A 12,339-nucleotide genomic window follows, 5' to 3' on the forward strand; every position below is an offset into this window, starting at 1 on the left:
CCCTCTCCCGCTGCCCTCCCTTATTCTGCAGTCCCTTCCCACCATCCCTCTCCCCTACTCCCACCGTAAGTGTCCCCCCACAAACCCTAACTCTGGAATGTTCCCCGGGAATTTGGACAATCGCTAATCCATTCTGAAAAGGCCTGAGGTAGCTAGAATATTTATCTCCATAACCTGCACTAGAAATCTCCACCCTGTAACCTCGAGGGTGCTTTTAGCTGTGACATTCATGTTGTGCGGTTTTGTGTACCTGTTAGGGCACTTTACAGCCAGAACTGTGAACTAATCTGGCTGGGAATTAATACATTTTGCTGAGGCTCAGAAATATTTTCATTTTGTTTCTTCTAATTCAAGAAAACAGGAGCATCAGAAACATTTACCTATTGAGATCTCAAAACGGACAGGCTTGGAGCCTATGGAGGGGTCCATCATAGTCACTTCAAAGAAGGCAGCGTAGAGGAGGAATTCTTCCTTCACTCCCAGTGAGTTCTAAACAAGGAGACACCAATCAGTCCAACCATCACAGGGGTCATGTCAAAATACTCCTAAGCAGAGCAGCGGGCCCTGGGGCCTGAGAATGGTTACTGGGTCTGGGACCTAGGCTGACATGCCCCTCACTCAGCAGCACCTTCATCCCATGGGCCATGAGGAGTGGCTGCCTTGATTGGCAGGACCCGGCAGAGAGGAAAGAGCTGCTGCAGGATGGTGTCACCAGTTATCTTTGAAAAGTCATGGAAGATGGGAGAGATTCCAGAGGACTGGAAAAGGGCAAATATAGATAGTGCCCATCTATAAAAAGGGAAATAAGGATAACCTGGGGAATTGCAGACCAGTCAGCTTAACTTCTGTACCCGGAAAGATAATGGAGCAAATAATAAAGCAATCCATTTGCAAACATCTAGAAGATAATAAGGTGATAAGTAACAGTCAGCATGGATTTGTCAAGAATAAATCATGTCAAACCAACCTGATAGCTTTCTTTGACAGGGTAACAAACTTTGTGGATGTGGGGGAAGCGGTAGATGTGGTGTACCTTGAGTTTAGTAAGGCTTTTGATACTGTCTTGTGTGACCTTCTCATAAACAAATTAGGGAAATGTAACCTAGATGGAGCTACTATAAGGTGGGTGCAAAACTGGTTGAAAAACTGTTCCCAGAGAGTAGTTATAAGTGGTTCACAATGCTGGAAGTGCTGGAAGGGCCTAACGTGTGGGGTCCCGGAGGGATCAGTTCTGGGTCCGGTTCTGTTCAATATCTTCATCAATGATTTAGATAATGGCATAGAGCAGTGTTTCCCAAACTTGGGATGCCGCTTGTGTAGGGAAAGCCCCTGGCGGGCCGGGCCAGTTTGTTTACCTGCTGCGTCTGCAGGTTTGGCCGAACGCGGCTCCCACTGGCCGCGGTTCGCTGCTCTAGGCCAATGGGAGCTGCTGGAAGTGGTGCGGGCCGAGGGACATACTGGCTGCCACTTCCAGCAGCTCCCATTGGCCTGGAGCAACGAACCGCAGCCAGTGGGAGCTGAGATCGGCCAGACCTGCAGACGCGGCAGGTACACAAACCGGCTCGGCCCGCCAGGGGCTTTCCCTACACAAGCGACATCCCAAGTTTGGGAAACACTGGCATAGAGAGTACACTTATAAAATTTGTAGATGATACCAAGCTTGGAGGGGTTGCAAGTGCTTTGGAGGATAGGATTATATAATTCAAAATGATCTGGAGAAACTGGAGAAATGGTCTGAAGTAAATAGGATAAAATTCAATAGGACAAATGCAAAGTACTCCACTTAGGAAGGAACAATCAGTTGCACACATACAAAATGGGAAATGACTGCCTAGGAAGGAGTACTGCAGAAAGGGATCTGGGGGTCATAGTGGACCACAAGCTAAATATGAGTCAACAGTGTAACACCGTTGCAAAAAAAGCAAATATCATTCTGGGATGTATTAGTAGGAGTGTTGTAAGCAAGACACAAGAAATAATTCTTCCACTCTGCTCTGCGCTGATTAGGCCTCAACTGGAGTATTGTGTCCAATTCTGGGTGCCACATTTCAGGAAAGATTTGGAGAAAGTCCAGAGAAGAGCAACAAAAATGATTAAAGGTCTTGAAAACATGACCTATGAGGGAAGATTGAAAAAATTGGATTTGTTTAGTCTGGAGAAGAGAAGACTGAGAGGGGACATGATACATAAAAGGTTGTTACAGGGAGAAGGGAGAAAAATTGTCCTTCTTAACCGCTCAGGATAGGACAAGAAGCAATGGGCATAAATTGCAGCAAGGGCGGTTTAGGTAGGACATTAGGAAAAACTTCCTAACAGTCAGGATGGTTAAGCACTGGAATAAGTTGCCCAGGGAGGTTGTGGAATCCGCATCATTAGAGATTTTTAAGAGCAGGTTGGACAAACAGCTGTCAGGGATGGTCTAGAAAGATAGTACTTAGTCCTGCCATGAGTGCAGGGGACTGGACTAGGCGACCTCTCGAGGTCCCTTCCAGTTCTATGATTCCATGATCCCTGAGGCTGTGGCGGAGCAATCGTTCTATCTCCCAGAGCTCAGTCCTGGCTCTCCCCTGGTTCAGTGCTTATGTGATGCCACAGGGGAAGCCCGAGAGGGTCTAAAGTAGGGGTCCCCAATGCGGTGCCCACGGGCGTCTAAGTGCGCTCGCGTACTGGCCAGTGGACGAGCATCTGCCGAAATGCCGCCGAATTTTGGCGGCATTTTGGCGACGACGCCTCTGGATGACGCCGCTTGTCGGTGGCATTTCGGCGGATGCTCGTCCGCCGCCATGGTCCTCCGTGGGGACCACTGGTCTAAAGGCTAAGGTGGGGACCATTGGTCTAAAAGCTAAGGTGCCAGTACACTACTGATGGACTCAGCTCTCTCTCCCCTTGTCACTGAGCTGAGTGGAGGCTTCCCTACTTCCCCAGCGCTTGATGGAGACATGGAGCTAGATAGCAGCTGGCTGGCTCAGGCTGAGGGCGGGCAGGATGGAAATGATGCTTCTTGGAAGAGGGAAGCCTACTAGAAGTTCACAAAAGAGGTGACAGAGGGTGTTTGCAATGACCGTTCGGGCCAGCAGTGAGGGTCCCAGGGGGCAGGAGGGGCCCAGCGCTGAGGCCCAAGGGGTCCCCTTTCCTCTGAATTACAACTTTATTTACCCTATGCTGAGCTCATAGCAGCATCACGCACCCCGCTGACTCAGAGGCTCCAGGACGGCAATTGCCAGGGTGCGTGGCAGGGCTGCTCTGTTGGTCGCAGTGGGAGCATGACCCAGCAGACTGAGTGCTCGTGCCCTGGGCAACCTGTCCTGGATTCACTCCACCAGCTTCCCACAGAGCGGCAGGTTTGTAGGTTCCAGCAATGACAAGGGTTTAGCAAGCGGGAGGCAAGCTCAGGGGAACACTCTGTGGTGGGGGCAGGGGCCTTGCCTATTGTCCCCAGTCACAATGCAACTATTCAATTACTGCACTGGCTTTCTGTCAGTGCAAGGCCTCAGGAGGGCCCTGCCTGCGACGGACGGCGGCCGCTCTCTGAGACCAGAACTAGTTTTTAAAAGCAGAGCGTTAGAGCTGCAGACACGGGACTTGCCTTCGCCAAAGCCATATGCGCCGACTCCGTGGGTGCTCAGGGGCTGGAGCATCCACAGAAAAAAACAGTGGTGCTCAGCACCCACTAGCCACAGCTGTTCCCCGCCCTTGCTCCTCAGCTGATGGGGGCACGCGCTGCCGTCAAACAGCTGTAGGAGGAGGGTGGAGAGTGGCAGGTGGGCGGAGGCCTCGGGGCAGAATGGGGGAGGGAGGAGGCAGAGTGAAGGTGGGGCCTTCAGGGAAAGGGGCGGAGTGGGGGCGGGGCATCGGGGTGAAGCGGGGGTTGAGCACCCCCAGGAAAAGGAAAAATCAGCGCCGGTAGCCAAAGCGCTCCGCAGTAACGGACCCAGCACACCTGCAGCTTCCAGAGCACACACTCCTTTGGCATAGGAAGGGCCCCACTGTATTTTAGCTTGGGTCAGTTCTCATCCCACATATGTGTACACTCCGAGTGGCACTGCAAGAACAGCAGGTGTGAGTTACTAGTCACTCCGGCGCCAGCAGGTTTACACACAGCTCTCAGCCGGAGTGTAAACCCGAAGCTCCTGGCCTCTTCCCCATCCCCTCCCTTGGAATGGCCCATCAGTCCCTGGAGTACCCACCTCTGGGAGCGGATGGAGCTCCTCCACCTCCACAGTGACCTCGCTGGGCTGCTCTGCCTCCTCGGGGCTGCCAGCCTCGTCCCCACCTTGCCTCTGGCTCTGCTCTTTGGCGCTGGCCTTGGATTTCTCCTTGGCCTTTTTACTCTTCTTCTTCTTCAGCGTCAGTTTGCTCAGGGTGCCCCTCAGCACCTCCTTGCGCTTGCCATCTATTGCGCTGGGGCTGCTGAAAATCTCCATAGAAATGGCCAGGAGGATGCGGCCACGGTAGAATATGCCCTCCCCCAGGCCCTCGTTCAGATCCTTGTGGACATCCCGCAGAGCTGAGTTCTGGGGAGAGCCATAGAGATTCACCCAGGATGGGCCAAAGGTGGGGTTAAAGCCTGCAGGGACAGAAACGCTTGCAATTAAATAGTTCAGGATTTGCCTTAACTGACAGGTACACCTCCAGAGACAGACAGACACCCCACCCACAGACAGACCTGGGTGTACCCCACATGCACCCCACCCACTGACAGACCTGGGCAGTTCACCACAGACAGACACCCCACACACACACTGACATGGGCATATCCCCACAGACAGACACTCCACCCACAGACAGACATTGGTGGTTCACCACAGACAGACACCCCACCCACAGACAGACATTGGTGGTTCACCACAGACAGACACACACCCCTCAGACAGACCTGGGCACTTCACGCCAGACAGACCTGGGCATACCCCACAGACAGAGGCATATATGACTGTGGCAGGTGCATGGAGGGGGGGTGGGGGAGCAGAATCATATTTGACGCTCTAGGTGCTGCCTGGATAGCTCCATGGCAGGGGACAGGACAGAGGCGTGGGGTGTAAAGGCCTCACCGTTCCTCCCAGGGTCAGATATCTGCTGCAGGTCAATGAAGTGCGTAGCGAGCGCCACGTCCCCAATGTTTGCATCATCTAACAGTTGGACTTTTATTTTTCTGGCAAGAGGAGGGAACATCTCGATGAAGCTGATCTGCTCGTTCCACTCCGGTTCTGCAGTGTCATTTTCCACCGAGGTCTCCCCCTGGGGCAGAGAGAAGCATGAGAACTGCACGGCGCACTGCTAAAGAACTCCAAGTGGCTTCAAAGCCAGCCACAGGTTCAAGAGAAATCACTGAGGCATGCTGGGAAAATCTGGATTCCCCATTAGTGTGTGGCTCTGAGGCCCTGGTCCTCTGTTCTGACCTCACTGCAAACGCAAGGAGAGTCACTCTAAAACACTGGTGAGTGGCGGCAGCAGCCAGGGTACAGATGCTGCATAAACCACCCTTGGCCAGCTGCGGGAGCTTAGCATGGGGGAGCTCGGCGCCCTGGAGCACATGCAGGCCAGGCTCAGGCGGGAGCACCTCACAGCTGAGCAAGGGTCAGAGCGGAGGGGCTCCAGCCCTCTAATGGCCAGAGCCAGCCATGTGGAGCTCAGATGAGGTGGAGGGTGATGGCTTGTCCTGGAGGGGTAAGAGAAAGAAGATATAAAATGGGGGAGAAGTAAATGTAATGTCCTCAGGTGCTGTCCTGCTCTGAAGAGAAATTATACAATGGCCCCACGTTTATTGTCCCACTAACCTTATATCAAATGGCTCAGTTTATAAGAAAAACAATGGAGCTGCTCTTCCAGCCTGCACCTCTGCTTACCTAGCTGGCCTGTATATAGAGCTGTGCACAACAGGAGAGTGCTAGCTTCAAAGCTGGGTAGATCGCTGCTCCTGTCCTCTTGTGCACCTTGTAATCAGTCTCTGGGTTTAACAGGAGTGAAGCATTTCCTGAGGACTCTGCACCACACTACAGGGCTGAGGGAAAGGCTGGGCAACCATGTGACTGATTAACAAAGGCTCCAGGCCTCAGGGCAGGAAAGAGTAACAGGATGGACCAGCAGTCCCATCAGGCTGTGCGGGACAGAGGCTGGGGCTGTACAGGACAGAGCTGGCTGGGCAGTTTCAATGCATCCAGACACCTTGGAACCCACCCAAGGGAGCCAGACATGGAACAGTCTGTGTGATTTCATCCTTGGGATTTCTTTTGAGCTTTTTCCTATACTCAGCAGTGTGAGGAGTTCTAGAAACATCTGTGTCTACCTGTGTCTGATAACCAAACCACCTGGACTATCACAACAGCTTGTGAGGTCCTCAGAGCTTGGGCTGTGGCATCAGTATCTCATCAACAACTCCTCTCCACCATGAACCTATGCAGGCTCAGATTCTCCCTAATCACATGACTTTCCTACTTTATTGCTGGCTCATGCTGCTGCTAACCATATGACTATCCAAGCTCTGATTGGTGCAGACTGTCTCTCCAAGTTTCAGTATGCTCCCTTGTAGTGGGGTGGACACCCACTCCTGCCTGGGAAGGGTTAAAGCCAGCCCTGCAGAGGGCTAGGGCTGTGGGAAAAGCTACCTAGGCTGATTGGGGAAGTAGCCGCAGCTGGGCCACACCCCAATCAGGCCTCAGCTGGCCCTATATAAAAAGACTGTGAGGCAGAGGCCAAGCAGTCTCTCTCTGCATTCAGAGAGAGAAGGGCCTGGCTGCAGGGAGCTTGAGACAGGGTACCTGAGTGGAGCAGGGCTGAGGAGCTCCAGCCTGGAAAGCCCCAGGTTGTGGCCTAGCATTAGGCTAAGGGGTACTGGGAGTTGCAGAGGGCAGCCCAGGGGTAGGCCAAGGCAGCAGGTCCAAACCCTCCTTGCCAGTGATGAGTAGGCTGATACTGCAGTCTGCCCCAGGCGTGGGGCTAGACGATGACTGGCAGTAGCCTTAGGCTGAGGCTGAGTGGGGGTTCCCCTGGGAGGGGAGACACAGCATGTGTGGGTATTGCCAGGGGGTAGCACCCAGAGCAAGGGGCACCGGGGTCCTGGGAGGGACACGGGAGCCAGTAGAGGACAAGGCGGATCACCGGCCTGCAGAGGGTGCTCCGGGCTGGATTGAACTGATTCCCCGGAGTAGCCAGCAGGAAGCGCCGCAGGGGTGAGTCCGACCTCTTACATCCCTACATCCATTCATGTGCATTTCGAAACCAATCTCAACTGCACAGACGACAGTGATGTGGGGCTTAACATTCAGAAAACAGAGGGTCTGCCCAGGCCTCCCTGTGGGATACAGAGACCTGAATGCCCAAGCAGACTTACCTGTTGCCCAGCAAATGACACCTGCACATATGGATCAATGAAAACTTTCTTCTCGCCCACAATCTTTGAGAACCCCCCCATGATCCCAGCACTCATGCTGGGCAGGCCCTCGGCTCGGTAAACTTTGATGCAGATTTTGGCCCATGGTCTCTCAGCTGGGACTCTCTTAGGCAGCAGCAAGTTCCTAGAAGAAATAATCATTGTTCTACTGGTCACAGTAAATCACCTCAGCAAGTCAAAGCCCAAGAACACAGGAAATGTGGGAACCGCTAGGCCAAGGGCCCATTTAGGCTGGTCTACCATCTCAGACAATGGCCTGCACCAGGGGCTTCAGAGAATGGTGCAAGAAACCCATTATGAACTGTTGGGCAATGATTGCCCAAAAACTTTGCAGAGCACACACTTACTTTTCAATGTCTTCATTCTGGCTGCTAGAGGAAGTGGGAAGGGAGCCCATTATATCACCTCGTGCAAAGACAGAAATGTTACACTTCACAAATCCTTTCACTCCTGCCCTGGTGTCCTTCGGGTCATTGATAACAGCCCACTTCTGAAAGAACCTGTGATCTAAAGAGATAAGGACAGGGACTCTGAGCTGTGAATTCCTAATCACACCACTGCTAGTTCTCCAAGAAACTGTGGCTCTGCACTTCTGAAATCAGAGACCCTACTGTGTTTGAACCAGCGCCCTGGGAAAACCCCGACTGGCTCACTGGCTCATAGACTTCAAGGTCAGAAGACCATCATGATCATCTAGTCTGATGTCCTGCACATAGCAGGCCACAGAACCTCACCCACCCACTCCTGTGACCATAGGCACCAACTTTCTCCGGCGCCAGTGGGTGCCCGCACCCCCCGCCCTGACTCCACCCTTGCCCCGCCCCGCCCCCGCCCCCATTCCAACCCCATTCCCAAAGTCCCTGCCCTAATTCCGCCCCCTCCCTGACCCTATTGGATCCCTTCCTCAAATCCCCACCCTGGCCCCGCCTCTGCCCCCAGCACGCTGCGTTCCCCCTCTCCCCCCGCTCCCTGCCCTGCGAATCAGCTGTTTTGTGGCGCAAGCGCTGGGAGGGAGCGGGGAGAAGCAGGATGTGGCAGCGCACTCGCAGAGGAGGCGGAGGCGGAGGTAAGCTAGAGCAGGGGCGGTGGGGCGGGGAGCTGCTGGTGAGTGCTGAGCACCCACCAATTTTTTTCCATGGGTGCTCCAGCCCCAGAGCACCCACGGAGTCGGCGCCTATGCCTGTGACATTCTCAGGCCAGTTCTCCAACTGTAACTCACTGTAGCTTGAGTGTATTCAACAGAGCTACACAGATTAACACCAGCCAAAGATCAGGCCCAGAATCCCTTTGAGACTGCAGTAGCTTCTCGGGAAAATGGCAGAACCCCCTTGCTTGGGATTTTTACATTTGGGTGGGACAAAGTCTCACAGAATAAGCATGAAGGCATAATTGTGCACTGGCCACAGGGGCAAAGACAAGATGGGACTGGTTGTTGACTTTTTATTAGGTCTGTCGATTAATTGCAGTTAACTCACAAAAATTAATCACGATTAATCACAGTTTTAATCACACTATTAAACAATAAAATACCAATTGAAATTTATTAAATATTTGGGATGTTTTTCTACATTTTCTAATATATTGATTTCTATTACAACACAGAATACAAAGTGTACAGTGCTCACTTTATATTATTATTTTTATTACAAATATTTGTACTGTAAACATGACAAAGTAAATATTATATTTCAGTTCACCTCAAAGAAGTATGTAGTGCAATCTCTTTATTTATTTATTTATTTTTAAATGGAGATATCCCATCTCCTAGAACTGGAAGGGACCTTGAAAGGTCATCGAGTCCAGCCCCCTGCCTTCACTAGCAGGACCAAGTACTGATTTTGCCCCAGATCCCTAAGTGGCCCCCTTAAGGATTGAACTCACAACCCTGGGTTTAGCAGGCCAATGCTCAAACCACTGAGCTATCCCTCCCCCCTATTGTGAAAGTGCAATTTATTGTGAAAGTGCAATTTACAAATGTAGATTTTTTTTTGTTACATAACTGCACTCAAAAAGAAAACAATGTAAAACTTTAGAGCCTACAAGTTCACACAGTCCTACTTCTTGTTCAGCCAATCGCTAAGACAAACAAGTTTGTTTACATTTACGGGAGATAATGCCAGGGCCGGCTCTAGGCACCAGCAAAACAAGCTGGTGCTTGGGGCGGCACATTTTTAGGGGCGGCATGGCCGGCGCCAGAATGCCGCCCCTAAAAATGTGCCCCGGCCGCCCTAGCTCACCTCCGCTGCTGCTGCCGCTCGCGCGCCGCTGCTCCCCCTCCCTCCCAGGCTTGGGAGCCTGGGAGGGAGGGGGAGAAGCGGCGCCCGCGCCGCGGCCACTCGGAGTCTCCCCCTCCCTCCCAGGCTCTCAAACCTGGGAGGGGGGGGGGGAGATCTCGAGCGGCCGTTTCGTGCGCCGCTGCTCCCCCTCCCTCCCAGGCTCTCAAACCTGGGAGGGAGGGGGAGACTCCGAGTGGCCGCGGCGCGGGCACCGCTTCTCCCCCTCCCTCCCTCCTAGGCTTGAGAGCCTGGGGGGAGGAGGCAGGGCTGGGGATTTGGGGAAGGGGCAGAGTTGAGGCGGGGCCGGGGGTGGGGTAATTAAAGAACGGGGGGGGGGGGGGGGTGGCCAAAATTGTTTTTGCTTTGGGCGGCAAAAATCCTAGAGCCGGCCCTGGATAATGCTGTCCGTTTCTTATTTACAAAATCACAAGAAAGTGAGAACAGGCATTCGCATGGCACTTTTGTAGCCAGCATTGCAAGGTATTTACATGCCAGATATGCTAAACATTTGTATGCCCTTTCATGCGTTGGCCACCATTCCAGAGGACATGCTTCCATACTAATGACACTTTCTTAAAAAAATAATGCATTAATTAAATTTGTGACTGAACTCCTTGGGGGAGAATTGTATGTCCCCTGTTCTGTTTTACCCGCATTCTGCCATATATTTCATGTAATAGCAGTCTTGGATGATGACCCAGCACATGTTCATTTTAAGAACACTTTCACTGCAGATTTGACAAAACGCAAAGAAGGTACCAATGGGAAATTTCTAAAGACCCAAGATTTAAGAATATGAAGTGCCTTCCAAAATTTGAGAGGGACAGGTTGTGGAGCATGCTTTCAGAAGTCTTAAAAGAACAACACTCTGATGTGGAAACTACAGAACGCAAACCACCAAAAAAGAAAATCAACCTTCTGCTAGTGGCATCTGACTCAGATGATGAAAATGAACATGCGTTGGTCTGCACTGCTTTGGTTCGTTATCAAGCAGAACCTGTCATCAGCATGGACACATGTCCACATAATTCTACATTTGTAAGTTCAGCTTTCATGATAAAGAGATTGCACTACAGTACTTGTATTAGGTGAATTGAAAAATACTATTTCTTTTGTTTTTTACAGTGCAAATATTTGTAATAAAAAATAAATATAAAGTGAGCACTGTACACTTCGTATTCTGTGTTGTAACTGAAATCAATATATTTCAAAATGTAGAAAATATCCAAAAATATTTAAATAAATGGTATTCTATTATTGTTTCACAGCATGATTAATCGCTTGACAGCACTACTTTTTATGTCTTCATCCCATATCAAAGACCTCTGCTCTGGACAGGTATTTGCTTATCACAGGGGCCTGCTTGTGCAGCAGCATGGTGGTGAGGGGAAGGGGTGCTGGATACTGAGTTAGCAGGGGGTCCCCGTCCCTAAAGAGAGGTGAGCGTAGGTCAAAGCTCCTGCCCCCTCTCCTGAGTTTCATACAGGAGGTGGGCTCCCAGGTAGAGCTCTTAACTGCACCATATTAGCATGGAATGGGAGTTCTGCAGGGAGGTGCTTCTCCCAGCTTGTGCCCCTGGGGCAGGGAGTCAGTGTTTTGTTTACAAACAGAGGCAAGGTGACTAAGAGAAGAAAAGGCTGGTAATTAAATTAAGGATCTGGAAGTCTTTAGATGAACTTGAAAAACAGGAATCCCACTGCAGAGGGTGATATGATGAGATAACTGGCTCTGTGGATATGGGGAAAGCAGTGGACTTGATATATATTGACTTTAGCAAAGCTTTTGATACTTTCCCACAGTATTCTTGCCAGCAAGTTAAACAAGTATGGGCTGGATAAATGGACTATAAGGTGGATAGAAAGCTGGCTAGATTGTCGGGCTCAAGGAGTAGGGATCAACGGCTGGATGTCTAGTTGGTAGCCAATATCAAGCGGAGTGCCCCAGGGGTCGGTCCTGGGGCCGGTTTTGTTCAACATCTTCATTAATGATCTGGATGGTGGGATGGATTGCACCCTCAGCAAGTTCACAGATGACACTAAGCTGGGGGGAGAGGTAGATACGCTGGAGGGTAGGGATAGGGTCCAGAGTGACCTAGACAAATTGGAGGATTGGGCCAAAAGAAATCTGATGAGGTTCAACAAGGACAAGTGCAGAGTCCTGCACTTAGGATGGAAGAATCCCATGCACTGCTACAGGCCGGGGACTGACTGGCTAAGCAGCAGTTCTGCAGAAAAGGACCTGGGGATTATAGTGGACGAGAAGCTGGATATGAATCAGCAGTGTGCCCTTGTTGACAAGAAGGCTCACAGCATATTGGGCTGCATTAGTAGGAGCATTGCCAGCAGATCGAGGGAAGTGATTATTCCCCTGTATTCGGCACTGGTGAAGCCACATCTGGAGTATTGCATCCAGTTTTGGGCCCCCCACTACAGAAAGGACGTGGACAAATTGGAAAGAGTCCAGCGGAGGGCAACAAAAATGATTAGGGGGCTGGGGCACATGATTTATGAGGAAAGGCTGAAGGAACTGGGCTTATTTAGTCTGCAGAAGAGAAGAGTGGGGTGAGATTTGATAGCAGCCTTCAACTACCTGAAGGGGGGTTCCAAAGAGGATGGAGCTCGGCTGTTCTCAGTGGTGGCAGATGACAGAACAAGGAGCAATGGTCTCAAGTTG

At 51.4% G+C, this 12,339-nt stretch overlaps 1 protein-coding gene across 1 annotated transcript in view; it reads right to left on the bottom strand.

Annotated features, from left to right (window-relative positions):
• The window catches only part of LOC135886680 (fer-1-like protein 4), a 106,038-nt gene that overhangs the window by 60,479 nt on the left and 33,220 nt on the right, over positions 1-12,339 (bottom strand). Inside the window, exons 12-16 of the mRNA XM_065414465.1 lie at positions 7,738-7,897; positions 7,331-7,514; positions 5,052-5,238; positions 4,188-4,567; positions 381-489 (exon numbers count right to left, since the gene is read on the bottom strand). Coding sequence (XP_065270537.1) covers positions 381-489; positions 4,188-4,567; positions 5,052-5,238; positions 7,331-7,514; positions 7,738-7,897 — 1,020 coding nt within the window. The remainder of the gene's footprint in view (positions 1-380; positions 490-4,187; positions 4,568-5,051; positions 5,239-7,330; positions 7,515-7,737; positions 7,898-12,339) is intronic.

Source organism: Emys orbicularis, chromosome 12, assembly GCF_028017835.1.
Source record: "Emys orbicularis isolate rEmyOrb1 chromosome 12, rEmyOrb1.hap1, whole genome shotgun sequence".
Classification (NCBI taxonomy): domain Eukaryota; kingdom Metazoa; phylum Chordata; order Testudines; family Emydidae; genus Emys; species Emys orbicularis.